The sequence below is a fragment of the Mastigoproctus giganteus genome, chromosome 3, assembly GCF_048544385.1.
Source record: "Mastigoproctus giganteus isolate SK-2022 chromosome 3, ASM4854438v1, whole genome shotgun sequence".
In the NCBI taxonomy this organism is placed as follows: domain Eukaryota; kingdom Metazoa; phylum Arthropoda; class Arachnida; order Uropygi; family Thelyphonidae; genus Mastigoproctus; species Mastigoproctus giganteus.
The window spans coordinates 222,346,438-222,362,779 of NC_143577.1; the positions used below are offsets into that span (position 1 = coordinate 222,346,438).

Here is a 16,342-nt window from a genome sequence, read left to right on the forward strand (position 1 = left end):
AATTCGATATCAATCTGGTTTTTCAGTCTGTATAAAAATCCTCTATAAGTAACTTGCAAGTCAAAAGATGTTCCGGCCAGTACCTGCAGAGTTTGCGTCGAGACTGCCCTGCATGCCTTAACTATACATCCCAAGATGGTTCTGTGCAAGGAGGCGAGTTTTGCTTTGAAGTGATTGAGCTGTGCCCTGTAAAACCACGCACCAACAGCATACGTGACCGGAGGGAGAAAAACCGCATTGTAATAGATCCTTAAAAGTTTTTCTAAAGAGACCCCATTCAACACGGGACACCCTAACAATTGCATCAGCAAATCTATGTATTTTAGATGATAAGTTTGTCAAGTGGGGGATAAAATCGAGACTTTAATCAATTGTCACTCCTAGAACTTTGTTTTCTTTAACTATGAGGAGACGAATATTGTTGATCTTGACCAAGGGATCAACAATATTCGTCTCTCCATGTCCCAGATAAGTATGTGAATCCCTTTTTCAATTACTGCTCGTCAAATGATTATATCCCTTTCTGTGGCATACTTGTTAATCATTACTTTCGTTTTAGCCATATTCATCTTTAGTTTGAAATCCTTACTAACTCTACATAACTGATTAAGAGTTTCTTCTAATTCTTTGGGATCATGACTTATGATCACAATGTCATCTGCAATGGCACTTAATAAACAACAACAGTTGTTTGTCATACGAGATGAGATGTTCTATGTTGTCTCAAATTGGATTATTTTCAGTTTATTTGTGCTGCAAGGGTATCAAAGAGATCCATATTCTTCATACCTGAAGAATATGAATCTTTTTGGCTTTCTCAGTATAATTGGAAGTTTCTGTAATGCGGTACAATCAAAGTTGGTATTCAGGTTAGCAGATTACAGACAGAAAACGATGAATAAAATATCGTCCCACCAGAGAAAATAAAAGATTTAAATTCACTCTTGGATATTCGTGGCGTTAATGGATTAAATCAAAATCGCAAACCCGCCAACTCCTCTGATCACGTGCTGTAGTTGGTAAGTTATTTATACCACAATATATTTGTAACATAATTAACCCCACAATAATTTATGTTACAGGAAGAGCCCTCTTCCAACACGCACTTTTAATTATTGATTTACCACCCGGATAAATTTCTCTGCAAACTTGGCCTCTGTTCAGTAACGTACATAATCTGTTCTGTTGCTATACTTGTAACAGGATAGACCATGTACATACCTGGACTTTTTAACGTCATTTTTAAATAAATAATTTGTCCAAATTAAAAACGTCCGAAAACAAATTATTCAAAGACAAGTACTGTATTAGCATAAAAAACAAGTGAATGAAATTCTCCAAAAGTGGAAGAAAATATTGTAAAAATCCAACGTTGGACAATGTGTTTGTTCTACAAACACCACCCCTCTTTGCTGCTTGTTACAGACAGAAAATGATGAATAAAATATCATCCCACCACTGCATAAGAAAAGATGGGTCAGCCAGTTTAAGACTTACAGTCTTAAATGACCCATCTCTTCTTATGCAGATGGTGCCCAATCCCCAAAATCTAAATGCTGACTATTGAAAATTCATCGATGATCAGGTTTAACTCAGGCCTCAGTGCTGTAACCGGACTACTAGTTTCGGTGGATGAATCCGTCTCTTTGTACACTAGTAAACACTTGTGCTAGATGAAAAAGATGCCTGCTATCCAATTGAGGAAATTTGCTCCTTGTCGTTTAACTGTTCCCTAAAAATCTATTTCCCTCAACCACTTCTTTAACATGTTCCTGCTTTCAGTATATCTCGTTTCATACTTGAGATATGGTGAGGGGGCAGTTGACACAATGCACAAAGTGAATGCGATCCTTTCTTTGATAGGCATCTACTAATGGTGCTTCTTGATAATGGATGTCCAAAAAATGAAGTAATATCATCCTCATCGAAGAAGCAAATCTATATCCTGTAGTCTGTGGGCGGATTATACAGTCGTCACAATCTGATGTTTGTCTGGTGGTCTAGAATCTGGAAGATGGCCCTGGTATGCGTTGTTTTCCACTGATGTCAACATTGACAAACTTCTGGATTCTCTTCTAAACATAATTAGCAGTTTTCTTAAGGGCCCACACAGAACTCAAAGAACCTTAATATGTAACCCTCTTCACTCTCTTAATTGAATATACGCTGCTCTCACTCTGGGCCTTAAAAAGTCAAAAGTCTTGACAACAAATTGACTCACCAGCCTTCGGTCACGTTTGTAACTAATAACAGCAGTTTTGTTTTAAAATTCCAAACATGAAAGGTACTGAAACAAGTAGTTGTTAGTATTTTGAATGTGTTGTAAGTTGAGAAGACAGAAGGTACTTGTTGACGTTAAAGTTGAATTTCTGTAGATCATAATTTTTAGAAAATACGTCTGAATGAAGGTGGTTCCAGAAAACAGAAGTAGAATGGAAAATGAGGACGAGAAATAGTTCTGTCAGTTTGGAGTTGACAGTGAATGGACGGCGACTGGATGCGGCACGTATTCGGACTGGTTCGGAACAGAGTGAGTGAATTACAGACTCCCATTCAGAAGAACAGTGCCAGTGGAAGCATCTAAAGAAAGGGCACGCAGTAGAAACTGAACGTCTACGAGACAGAGAGTGGAGAGACTTTGTAAGACTCAGTCGTTACTTAACGTGATTGCACTCTTTTAGAGTCTAGAAGCCTGGGAGAGGTTTGAAGAACACCACCCAAGATGTTTTCCATGGTAGGACGTGTTTGAGATTTATACAGAGTGAGCAATTTATGTGCTTATGCTAAGAGAGATTAGGAGATAGAGGAATCATCTGATCTTTTTTTTTGTGAGAAGTAAGAAAGGACTGAGTTTTAGAAGGATTGAAGTTTAAGATTTCTTTGCCACATTGGAGAATTTCTTGCAGATCAACATTTAAAGAATTAGTGGTGGATATTACAGAAGTTGAAGTTGTTTGTGCAACGCAAGGTTTCTCAAACTGGTAGGTACAATGTAGTGTAGCATCATCAGCACAGAAATGTCAAGAGCTTGAGTTTCATCAAACATGTCTGTTGAATTTATCTATAAATGGGAATTCGTCTAAAATAAGCCAATCTGTCACCAGGAGATCAATACGGACGGAATCCATATTGGCGATCATTGATCAGACAGGTCTCAAGATAGTTTAGGAGTTGGCGGTTGATAAATTTCTTTATTAAGTTGGAAAGAGTGGAGGTAAGTGCAATGAGTGGTAATAGAATGGTAGAGATTTATTATTCTTTTTAGAAACTAGTTGGATAAGTCCTGATTTCCAGGCAAAAGTAAAAATTCCAGTGGTATACACTAACTAGTCTAATGACTGTATTCTGAAGATTACGATGGTTATGATGGATGATTATGGAAGATTACAATGCTTTGCCTATCTGATAATGAGGAAATTGATAAAAATTGCTCATCACACATCATCTGATGATTACTGAATATCGTATACAAAAATTGTACCAGAGGAAGTCTCTCAAAAGCCAGAGTCTGTGTTAGTACGTTGGCCTTTCAAGAAGCTTAATCCTTCTTCAAAACTTTCTCACTTAAAAAGACTGTCCAGACACTTATCAGTATTTTCCAAACAGTTTTACCAACTGGATTTTAGATTAAATGGATCTGTCAGCTGTTCTCACTGAATACCACCGAAATTTATGTAAGCTTAAAATACTCTCAGACTTGTAGAACTACAGAATGACATCCCCAAGTTGTAATGAGATCCGATAGCGTGTCACTTGCTGAAGGATAAAAAGGTCGTTGTGAAAATACAGTACAGGTATTATATTGACCAGTGACGCCATCTGTCTGACATTTTCAAAACGTTCAAGCCACAATGTATTGAAGAATTTTTTGCTCGAACTTCAATTGTGACTTCAAGCTACAATTTATTGAAAGACATTGTAGATTGTCTTGGCTAAAACGAAATAACTGCCCCATATTCAGAACTTCTTTCCTCGTATGACTATTTCTTTAAATTATAACAACGAACTACTAAGCGAAATTTAAAAAAATATATACAAATGAATAAAATTAATTAAGGAAAAAATTCTCACTGAACTGATGAAAAAATAAATTTTCCAAAGATTAATTGAGAGAATCATTTTTAAATTAACTCATTTTTCGAGAGATTGTTTATATATTTTATGATAAATGAATACTGCAGTGATTTGATGCATATATGGGCCCGTTTACGTTTTCTATTAGAATTCAAATGTTTACGTTTTAGTGTTTCTTATTTATTGTGTTTCTTATCACAAGGGCGCTGGTGCTAGCTAACTTTCTGTTCCTCACTGGCCTTGGTATCCAAATGCTGCCCACCTACTATTCATTTGTTTTCCAGTTACTGCGCATCAGTTGAATCTACTTCTCAATTTGCATGTTTATCACGCGTTTATTTTTCGAAAAATATCATAATAACTTACAGGAAGTGTCTGCCCTTGCCTTCCAAATATTTCAAGAAACAAAAGGACAATCTTGATCTCCACGTGCCGAAGTAATCAAGGCAAATATGGCTCTGTCAAGGACATTCCACTAGAAACAGTTGGTTAACTTTCGAATGATGATTCATAGCAGAACTATAAATTTTCCAACCACCTAGAATCGAAGACAATAAGTAATCAACAGTCGACATTATTTATTGAGTAGAATCATGGGACCACAGTAACAAGTTTGTAATGTTGTAGAAGGTTTGTATTAGTAGATAGCGCTCAAATTTCAAGTTGTGACGTCATTTCAGTATTTTCCTGCTGTTTGGCATTTACATTTAAATATATTTCAAAGATTCCTTTAAAAAAGAAGAATTCAGTGTAGGATGAAGTTGCAGAGTTTTCCGTTGTCCTAATAATATTAATTTTTATCCTCAGACAGTTAAAAGAAAATGCTTTCTATTTTAAATTAAAGTTGATTTACAACATTTGGTAAAGCAGGTATATTTTAGCCCATTAAATTGGAAGTTCACGGTTTACTGTGGAGGAGGTCATGAATCCTACGCAAAAGAATTATTCGAAATGATTCAAAAAATTTGTAGTCGTTTAGTGGGAACCAGCATGAAATGTTCATTAAGTTATGAAGATCTGTTCAAATAGAAAAAAAGGAAACATATAGAAAACAAGAATTTTATTTCTCTCAAAACAATAAATTATATAACAAGTTTATGACCACCTGAGGAGATGAATGGTTCATTAACTTTCCATAACAGGTCCTTTCCAGAAATTATTTACCAAGTCCGGTTACATTAATTTGAAGTGTTATATTCTAAATACTAAAGCCACGAAGCGTCCGATTAAACTGTAGGCTATTCCACCTAACTTTGCAAATATTTTTATGTACATGTATATCACAGATTGATGGTTCTGTCCTTTTGTGTTATACGCTGATAGGAGGAAGGTGATTTTCAGTTCGAGCCTATTAGAATCGTGCATGGCATACGCATCAAGAACCCTGTTGATTCAGTAGAGATAGAAAAGTAGGTTGAATAGAGATTAAAGTCCCCAGGGCTCACATCTGGTGGGTATGGGCTTGGCAAACCCAGGGTCCTGAGCTGGATATCATCAATCTTCTCTTTCTTGGTGATTCCTCTCTATCTCTCAGGGTAACTCGGGAATTTTTTTTTTGGCTGGTGTATCATAAGCCTTTTCCTTGCCCCATATGGTTAATAATAAACTTGAGGTCTTATCTGGTTAAATTTGACCTCCTTTTCACTTGGTGTAAAGAATTGATTCTTAGGGACGAAGTTCCCTGCTATACATCCTCCTTTGACTGTAAGTAACTTCAGGTCTTATTATCACAGATTGCACGAAGTCACATAGCAGAAAGCAAGGAGGTTTAAATCTTTGTCCTCTTCGCGTAACTTTTTAAAGTTTCGTGTATGTGCTGTTTGAAGCACTGTGATTTGTGTTGGCAATATTTATTTCCAGAAATAAATATTGCAAAGATAACGCAATAGCTAATCTTAATTGTATAGTTTAAATCTGACATGTCTGTCATCAATTCCCTAGGATCTCATGGATATGTAAGATTGTATTCATCTTAAATCATGATCCTGAATGATTTCCATTAACAGCTGATAAACCTGAAAGGAATTACTTTATATTTTGATTATGGATCACGTGTGATCTGAAATAACTAGAAAGAGATCAATGACTCTTTGTAATGGTTTGTGTCATGAATTTAAACCCTGGAATTTCACATTCCAGTGTAAAAAAATATTAGTCGTTTTTTTATCTAAGTCTTGTTTTGTTTGTATATTTATTTTGGTTTGTTTCTTGCAGATTGTTAATATAATCGTACTTCAACAAATGGGTGCGGTCCTCTTGTGTAGCAGAGTCAAGCTATCTGCTTATGGAGTTCCAACTGTTTCAATATATAGTGGTGGATAAAATAATGGAAACACCTGTGATAAGAGTTACAGGCATGCACTAATACAGTGTTGGGTGACCCTTTTAAAACAGCTTGTATTCTACGTGGAATGCGTTCAAATAAATCTTGAACTGTCTTAAGAGGAACATCGGACCATTCTTCATGGAGGTAAGTTTCAAGCTCCTTGATGAGACTAGAGGAAATCTGCTTCTCACCCTATTCGATAAATATGCCCACAATGGCTCAACAACGTTTAGGTTTGGTAATTGTGCGGGCCATAGAAAATGCTTAGCGTCAGTTTCGTGCTCCTCCAACCAACTTGGACACATCTGGCTTTGTGTTTTGGAGAATTACCATCTTGGAAAAACATACCATCATTTGTGGGAAACACTATATTATAGATATGAATTTTGGGTGCTGAATAGCCAACAGCTTCTATATTTTCACTTAATGAATAAGTCAACTTAAACCAAACCTCTCCTTTTTTTCGCTATTCCACCAGACTTAGTATTATCACCATATAAAGCTCTACATCTCGATTTTTAAATCCCAATTGATTTATTTCTATTCACTATGATTATTTTAAACTTGAAAACAGTACAATATGTTGTAAATTAGCAGAGCATGCGTATGAGAACATACAATTCGTATTCATGCTTTTTTTTTAACAACCCCCTTGCAATTTTGAAGATGCAAACCGAAAAAACCCAAAACAACACCCAGGACACAGAATTGAGTAAATGCAGCATCCATATATTCTCTCGCCCGTTTGTTGATCTAACTTCTAAGATTTGTAACTCGTTACAATTCTAAAACACCCCATTCTTGACTCGTTGTGATCTGAGGTTCCTGAATTCTTTTTATGATATTCCATCACTTCTTAAAAATCGTTTGTTGCTTCTGGAAGGATGTCAATGACGTGACCACTCTTTCACGTTTTTAGGAACATCAGTGACTAAGGCAATATTGCTCGATATATAGTCTCTAAATTGTTCTGTGGTCGATTTTCTGTTTTCTGGGCGAAAAACCATGCTACTCTCGCCCGAGATCAATTAACTCAGCCACGTTGTGAAAAAGACATGGAGACTTCCTAGCTAATTAACGAACAACCGAAAATTGAACGTGTTTTGAAAATTGGAAATGTTTCTTGCATTCATTAAAGCCTTACAAATTACAACGTACAATATGTGATGCAATTCTTATTGCGCCCCCAAGAAGGAGAAAAACCCCCCACCAGGTGTCTGCATATACCTATCAACATTGACCTAGTGACAAACATGCAGGCGAAACGACCTTAAACCAACCTAAAGGTGACAATGATCAAGAAATCGATAACATTCTGCTTCACTTCTGATAGTGTCCTTTAAAATCCCAAATACCTTTAGAAGTGAGTTTTCTCCAGCACAGAATGGTAATTGCGTGTTTTCTTCCGACGTTTGATCAGCGCCCCGGTCACTATAAGCACCACTAAAACAAAAAGCACTATGACCAAAGCCACAATTGCTGATGTATTGCTTTTAGGTGTGTGTTTCAGAACGTATCCAAAATGTGCAGAAGCAATGTTGGATGGATCACTGTTAGATTCTGCCATTATCTGAATAGCAAAGTATAGGTCAGTGCTGTCGGAAGAGTGTTCAGACATAAGAAGTCGGTCCACTTTTACTTTTAGAATCTCTTGTTGTCCTGATAAGTGCGTAATACGGCTATGAGAAACATCCGCATCTTGAAGGAGGCGGGTATTTTGAAATCCAGTGATCAGTTCTTCTTTTTTGTCGCTGACCCGTAAATCGATGACTGCCCCTACAAAGAGAAAATCAATATTAGAAAATAAAGGCTACTCAAACACCCATTATGACGTTAATTAAAATTTACTAAAGTAACTTAACTAACTTGAAAATAAACCATTCAACGTATACTGTACGTTGAATATAATAATATGATTCAAATCCGTGTCCCTTAATAACTTACTCTCGTTAAATTCATCTGGCGATGTCCAATGTAAAGTTACAAAGTCATCAGTCACATCGATAACCCTCAAATCTGTAATTCTAGTAGGATGCCGATGATGGACATGGAATTCCTTTGCAGAAGGCAGGTAAAACCCAGTTGCACGTTCGAAAACCGGAAGAGGTTCATCAAGAACATCATTGCTGTCTTCTTCATCCATCCAAGGTTTAAAATCGCTGGCGGAAAAGCTGGCTGAAGGCGTTCCACTAGGTATGTCTATAAAATAAATAATACGGTGACTTAAGCAGGCATAATGTAAAACTAAATCCCTGCGTTAGAATTTGTTACTGTGTTACTAGAGCTTCCAAAAAAACCACCTAATCCACCGATGGAGCCTTCTTGTTGTGCCGACCTGCTCATGAGGAACCAAATCAAGTGTTTACTAAAGTCCAGATATACATTGAGTGGTTATTTTAATAGGTGAACCTATTAAAGCTAGTCTCACTATGTCATGAAATCAAATTCCGGCAATCCGGTGATCAATGATGAGTGAACACGGACCACCGAAATTCTGGTTGGATTGTTGCAGATCTCTACTCAAAGAGTTCGTTTCACCTCATGCCAAAAAGGTACCGAAATGGATGGAGATCTGTGACTGGAGAGTCCATCGTTGTAGGCCAAGTTCACTCTCATGTTCCGGGAACCAGTTCTAAACTAGTGGGTCATATTGTGAATATTGTGGTCTATTTATTGTATTTATGAAAAAAATTAAATCCCAAGTTTCCGGGAGAAAAATATGCTGCCCTCGCCTAAGACCGACTAACTAGGCCACATTGTAAAAAATGCTCATAAAATTCCTCGGGTCATTGACGGGATTCGCACTCAGCTCTTTCCACCCAGTGTAGGGAGGACAGCGATTATACTAAGTTTGCTACCCACAAAGGCTTGTTTCTTGCATTCAACTGTTTTATAACGTCGTCGTAGTAATGTTTGTGTTCCTGTAGACTCTGTGTAGAGGGTTACCGCTACGCAATACATATACATCCATTGTCTCAACTATTAAATAACAGATATAAATGGAATGAACTATGAAATAAGGTTGTGAGATTCTCACTCCATCCAAAAAAGGCCAAATTTAAATCCAAAGAACTTCAATTTCAATCGAAAAACTTCGAAAAAGTGTTGGAAAGGCGATGGACTGTTAACAAAAATGTGTTTTTTTTTGCCAGTAGTCCATGGTATTTTGGTGTTTTACCATGCTTGAATATCTTGGGCTACATTCCCTATTTTGTGCATAAAACTAGCATCAAAGTTATACCCACACCTCACATTTAGCTCGTATAAATCATATTTGGCATTTTTCGGATTTGAGGAGAATAAACCTTAAAGATAGATGATTCCATCTACTGTGACATGCATAAAGGCCATACGGTTAAAGGTGATTTCAAAGAATGGAATTTTCTTTTTCTCTTTATGGCTATTTCAGATTTGCATAGGCTCCTTTAATCTGATTCCAGCAGTATTGTTTTCATTACGTATAACTTCTTAATGGCGAAGTGAGAATTACTTACCATTCACGTTGTGTACTGCAGAAGAAGGTCTTCCAAGGTATGCTTTACTTCCAACTGCCTTGATGATAACATGATTATCAGCAACACTAAAAGAGCCAAACGAAACTGAATATATTCCATCATTCTTTCTGATGTCAGCACCTGAAAAAATAAATGTAATCGAATGTTAAAGTACAAAATCTTTCAGGAACAGTTTCATGAAGATTGTATCGTACCAAATCCACGAACTAACTTAATCATTTACAATGCGTACCTGCTCCATTGTCGTATAGAATTACGTGTTCCTTAGAATCTCCTTGTGCAATAATTGCAGATACATTTGCTCCCAGGACACTATTGGGACCTTTGGTGATCTCTGCAAATAAATGTATATGCTCTGGTGAGGACACCGCATTTTGTTCAGCCCAAGCTCGCATTCGAATTGGATTTTCAGTTCCATTATTAACCTCACACACGATGTAACTTGCGAATTCTACTGAAATATTCCCCTTGTTTTCCACTTCCACCCGATCAACCTTTGAAAATACAAAGAGTACAGTAAGTATCTCAAAGATAGTTTCCGTGTATACTAGAAATTGTTTTAAAAGCATCTTCAGAGCTAGACAAGTTGTGTTATACACTGCATTAGTATTAAATAGATGAAAGATCATTTACCATACCAGCTGTACAGAGCATGGAAAGTTTAACTTGAAACAGATCTTGTAAGGAAAGTTCAGAAGATCAATTTAATTAAATTAATAGGTGCTAAGTTACACAAATCGCGGATTTTTATAGAGTACACAATGTTCTTAATGTATCCTTCACCAAAAATGCCCATAGTGGTCAGGACTTCTTCACATCGCTGGCTTGCCAATCATCCAAAATCGACCATCAGCGATATTATCGTGAATGGAAGCGTGGCTGTACCACTACCGTCCAGCAATGCACAGTAAGACCATGGAAGCTCACTTACGTGACCAGAGGGTATTCATATATCCATGCAAAAATCAACCAGGCTCCAATACGAAATGTGGTCATTATGAACGCACGACTTAAGAAACTCCAGCCTCGATTTTCGTGGTAAAGTGGTGGAGTATAAGTAATTTATTAATTACATTTGTGTATAAAACATTGCAATATAAAGATGTTGAATAATTAAAATAAGAAAAAATACTTCTTCGATTCTTCTTCCACACTTAGACAATAATAACTAACCTTATCGGCACCTGCGTAGTAAAACGTGAAGTCAATACTGAAGACTCCCATTTCATTTCCTTTATATGTAGAGATCAAATCTTCCAAACTGGCTGTTGGCTCTTTGTTTTCTGGATTATAGGTTTTAACATCGTTACCACTGAAAATTCTTATCGTAAGCTGATGAATCTGGGAAGAAACCAGAGCAATCAATTTATTAACGAGTCCTGGCTCCATCTTGTCTATGGGTAGAGTTATTTTTTCTAGGCCTTTAACAGTGAAGGTGTCATGGAAGAGCTGAAAGAGAAAATATATACAATTTATTAGTAAGTCAATGGCGTGAAGGGAAAGAATAGTTTTCCTGGTGTGTGAAATGATTTATTTTTTTTTTGGCAGCCAGAAAAAGACTATCAAATGCAAATGGCAACAGAAGATGTTAAAATCAAATAAATCTCACGTACCTTCACATCTTTCTCTTCTGGTAAACGTTGTAATTTCATAATAGTTGCAAAGTTTGTAAAAAATTCGAGAACCATTTCTTCAGGTGTTCTCAACTCGACTAGGAAGTTCTTACCACCTGTGGCTATGGCAAGATTTGTAATATTTTTCAGACCGATGTCACCCACGGTCCCCACTAGTATGGCATCTAAAACAACCTTCGATTTCACCAACTCCTCCACTGCTGTTGAAACTGGTATGCCATGCATTTGGTTATTTGAATCCAGTACACTGTTAGTACTGGTGATTAAGATAACCACTCCACCTTCTGGGGAAATATTTTGCGCACTGAGTATCTGCAAGAAATAAATGTATACAGTGAGGTACATAGATATATTTTAAATTTAAAATATTAAATTCAGAGTTAATTAATAAGTTAGAAATACAAAAATGATTGAGAAGATCAATTTTTTATCATTTGTAAACCAAACTGAACTGTTACACTCAAAGAGAATATTTCATAACATTTCAGAGATTTCAAAAAAATCGTAGGACGTGCAGGGGCGACCAACCTTTTTTGGCTACTGGCCAAAACAGATAAAATGCTGTAATCGGTCGGATGGGTTGACGCCAAAGGCCAGTTTCTTAATTAAATCCATGAATTATGCATATTTCGAAACAGAATTTAATTTATATAATAAATATAATAAATATTGATTTATTAATTTATTAAATATTTAATAATTACAATTAAATACGAAAATACACTAATTACAGTAGACTCGATTTTCCGAGATAGATGGTAAAATAAAAATCCCGGATAATCCAAAAATACAGAAGTCCCCGACATATGTTCCAGGACTTCTTACGTAAGTAGAGTTTACGTAACTAGGGAATGACTAATAAAATATTGCGCTTATATCCGTGATGTGCCAAAATTACAAAAACCACATAATATCCTCAGAAGAATGAAGAAAAATAGTTAATATATTTTTAATTAGTTCAATTAAAAACTATCTGTGGACAGCGGTGAAGTTGTTGGAGTGGCAGATACGAAAAGAAAACATTAAAGGAAGAAATTGTACAGTAAAAACTGATATGTATTTCGTAGCCTTGCTTATCATAGTTGACTTCATTGGTGACCAATCCCTTCACAGCTTCTCATATTCTGTTTTTTTCCTTTATTATTGTGTTCACTGTTGACACTGACAAATCTAAATTCCGCGCGACACTTGTTCATGTTTGACCATTTTCAAACATCCTTATCAACTGGGTGGTACTACACTTAGGGTGGTAGAGAATGAAAGGGACCTGGGAGTAATTGTGCAGTCAGATATGGAGTTTTCTGAGCAATACAAACAGGCTGCCAGGGCAGGTCAATAAATTTCCTAATTCAAGACACATTGGAAATAACCGACCTCAAAGGCGGGAACTATTTCAAAATATGATATACAGGAATCAGGATATACAGGAATTTTTCTAATAGGGATAAGGAGGTGATTATCCCCTTGTATAATGGTCAGGCCACGCCTTGAGTACATGTCTGGAAGCCTCATTTTAGGAAGGATGTAGATTTGCTTGAGCGTGTACAGAGAAGGGCAACAAGATTGGTAAGGGGAATGAAGGGATCCTCTTACCAAGAGAGGCTTAAGTTCTGCAAATTGCAGTGGCTGGAGACTAGGCACCTGCGCGGTGATCTGATCGAGGTGTATAAGGCCTTGAATGGGTTGAGCACGCTGAATTCTGATGGGATCCTTCCACTTGTTCAGATTACGAACCTAAGAGGGCATAAATTCAAATTAAGAAAAGACAGATGCAGAATAGATGTGCGGAAATTTGCCTTTAGCCAGCGGGTGGTTAATTGTTGGAACAAACTTCCATGTGTCGTTGTGGAAGTTGATAGCTTAAATAAATTCAAGGAGGAAATGGACAAACATTTTGAGGGAATGGTCGTGTGAAATTTTTTTTTGGCTGATGCTCATACGCTTGCTTTCTTGCATCACATGCCTCTATTACTATTTAGTTAGAAATTTTATATTAAATTGAAAATTCAATGTTTAATTAGAATTTCATTGCTTACATTGAGACTAACGTCCAGTGCATTTCCTATAGAAGCAGCAGTCTCTTCAGTTGATTCCTCCTTTGGCAATGAAGCTAAGATGCTATCTCTGTTCTTGTCATCTACCCGTGTCAAATTGGTTGATTGACGGACTTCAGAGTCGAAGGCCACAATAGCAATTTCAGCTCCATCTGGAAGCAAATTTTTGATAAACTCACTAGCTGCTTTATTAAAAGGAGTCAGGAAATCCCTCTGGAATACAAAAAAAAAACCAGTACGAACAATTAACATATGGTAAGATCAGGAAAAATTGTTTAATAAATTTCCTAATTCAAGACACATTGGAAATAACCGACCTCAAAGGCGGGAACTATTTCAAAATATGAGTTCAAATATGAATATAATATCCCAGGATCTCGTTAATCCGAATCCCTGTTCATTAAGAAATTAGCGGTTGTACCTGTTCTGGTTAACTCCATGGATACGCATCGGTATCAAAATTAAAATATATAAATTAATTTTTTCATTCAAAAAGTCTTTTGAAAAACCTGTTTTAAATTTTTTGTTTTGTTTAAACATCTGTTGAAATCTAATTATAATTTGCGACAGAGCTAAAGTATGCATTTTAAATGTTTTTAATTAATTTTAATAGTGGTAATTGAATCTACTCATGCCAATATAACGTGAATATCAAAAACGTGGTTCCATTCTGATTACTAGATGCAGAATTATAATATGGTAAATGCAGCGTATACAGAAACGACAACTATTATTGGAAGAGATAGTCCTGTGTGATTGTAAAAAGGCATCAAGGTCTTTTTCACGTTAAAAAACAGCTCAACTTCAAGATGAACACACTTCAAGAATGATCAGAAAAGAGTGTGGCAGATATGTTTCGATGAAAAAAAAAATGCAAGGTCAAAATGCACTTGGGAAACAGCAACTCCAAAATAGCTTATATACCTGGTAGGGTCGAATTAAAAACAGTAGAGGAAGAAAGGGATCTTGGAGTTACGATACTGGCAGATATGAAGTTTTTGAGCACTGCAAAGAGGCTGCCAGAAAGGTTCATGGTGTCCTATGGATGATTTATCTAACAATATCCTGTAGAAATAGGGAAGTCATAATCCTACTGTACGAGGCACTCGTAAGACCACATTAAATTACTGTGTCCAAGGATGGAGACTTCATGTGGAAAAAGGCATTCAGCTTTTTTAAAGTGTTCAAAGAATTTAAACTCACATAGTGAAATTGGCAGAAGGGTGACCTTCAGACTTCGATTACGTGAGCTACAGAGCTTGGCAACCAGGTTCCTTAGTGGGGGCTTGATCGAGGTTTATAAGGCTGTGACAGGAGTTAATAAACGAATGAAGGTCGAATTTTCACTGTTATAAAGAATTCCAGGACTAGGGGCCATAAATTCAAATTACAGGGGTTGAGGTTTAGACTAGATAGTAGGAAGTTTTCTTTTAGCCAGCGAGTTGTTGATTGCTGGAACTAGTTGCCCAGCAGGTAGTTGAGGCTGAAAGTTTGAAAAAATTCAAAGGTCAACTGGATAGTTACTTACGTGAGGAGGAAGTGCATAATTTGTATTTTATTATCTACTTTTCTTCTGTTTTTTTGGCCGGTACAGCAAAATTCTGTGGCTTCCTTGCATTATATAGCCAATACTAATATTGAATGAAGCTCAAAAACAAATCGCGAAATTTATGTCTATTATAATCTGCATCTCTGGACTCAGGCAAAGCCTGGAGAACTGAAGATATGCAAATCTGTATGTCCAGTTTACAAAGATGGTTTCGAGAATGAAATAGGCAATTACATACTTGCCATCCTACACGGATACCTTTTGCATAAATTGGAACAATTTGCCAATGGTGGGAAAGGTATTTATGAAGTATTAAGATGTGGAGCGGATATCAAACAAGAGGGACAGGCTTTCACATTAAATTCGAATTTAATATTCGTATAATCTAAAATCAACTAATAAAATAAAATTAGTACGAGAAATTATATTATTTAATTATAGAATAAGTCTTTTTGTTTTGATATACAACTGCAGATCGATAGTGCAATACTCAACACCAAATTATGTTGGTGATTAATTTAATTACCAAGTAAAAGTTCTTTTCTAAGTAACTTTTAACCAGTTGAGAAAAAGAAAATAAAGAACATCATATAATGATCTACATACCTCAGAGTATTTCGAGACGTCTACGACCAGCACATAACGTCCCCTTGTATCAGGTTTCGCCATCACTATTCGAAAATTAGGTAAAACAGAAATGTTCGCTCCGAGAGTTTCCCTATTAAAATATATTTTGAAAAATGTCATTCGTAATGTTATGCAAATATAGCACAAGTGAATTAATTTTAAAATTACTAGTAAGAAACAACTTGGGGAACAAACCTTCATGGGCTTAAAACTCACGATGCAGAAAGAATTTCTAAACAGACAACTAATTCCCCATCACAACCTCCTATGCATCCTGCCACAGTTGCGATATTAGCAACCAGAAAAGGAATTTCGGATGGATTTCAGGATAACCTACACCAGAAGAGATTGTAACGTGGTTAGTACAACGGTTACGATCGTACCATGATTGAATTGCTCGATTTTTCGCTCAACAAAAGGCAAGCCGACCAAAATACAAATGCACAATATACACCTCATAACTTCAATAGTTTTGTCATTTCACACACGCAACCGCCAACACCCATCCATTCCCCAAGGATCTTTACTGGAACCTCTTATATTTAAGGTCTTCAATCAAGGAC

General features: G+C 36.4%; 1 protein-coding gene across 1 annotated transcript in view; it reads right to left on the reverse strand.

Moving 5' to 3' along the window:
* Positions 1-16,342, reverse strand: part of LOC150088771 (uncharacterized) — a 202,530-nt gene that overhangs the window by 177,555 nt on the left and 8,633 nt on the right. Inside the window, exons 7-14 of the mRNA XM_090370318.1 lie at positions 15,759-15,870; positions 13,586-13,816; positions 11,529-11,861; positions 11,089-11,364; positions 10,148-10,409; positions 9,895-10,035; positions 8,345-8,599; positions 7,763-8,176 (exon numbers count right to left, since the gene is read on the reverse strand). Coding sequence (XP_090226444.1) covers positions 7,763-8,176; positions 8,345-8,599; positions 9,895-10,035; positions 10,148-10,409; positions 11,089-11,364; positions 11,529-11,861; positions 13,586-13,816; positions 15,759-15,870 — 2,024 coding nt within the window. The remainder of the gene's footprint in view (positions 1-7,762; positions 8,177-8,344; positions 8,600-9,894; positions 10,036-10,147; positions 10,410-11,088; positions 11,365-11,528; positions 11,862-13,585; positions 13,817-15,758; positions 15,871-16,342) is intronic.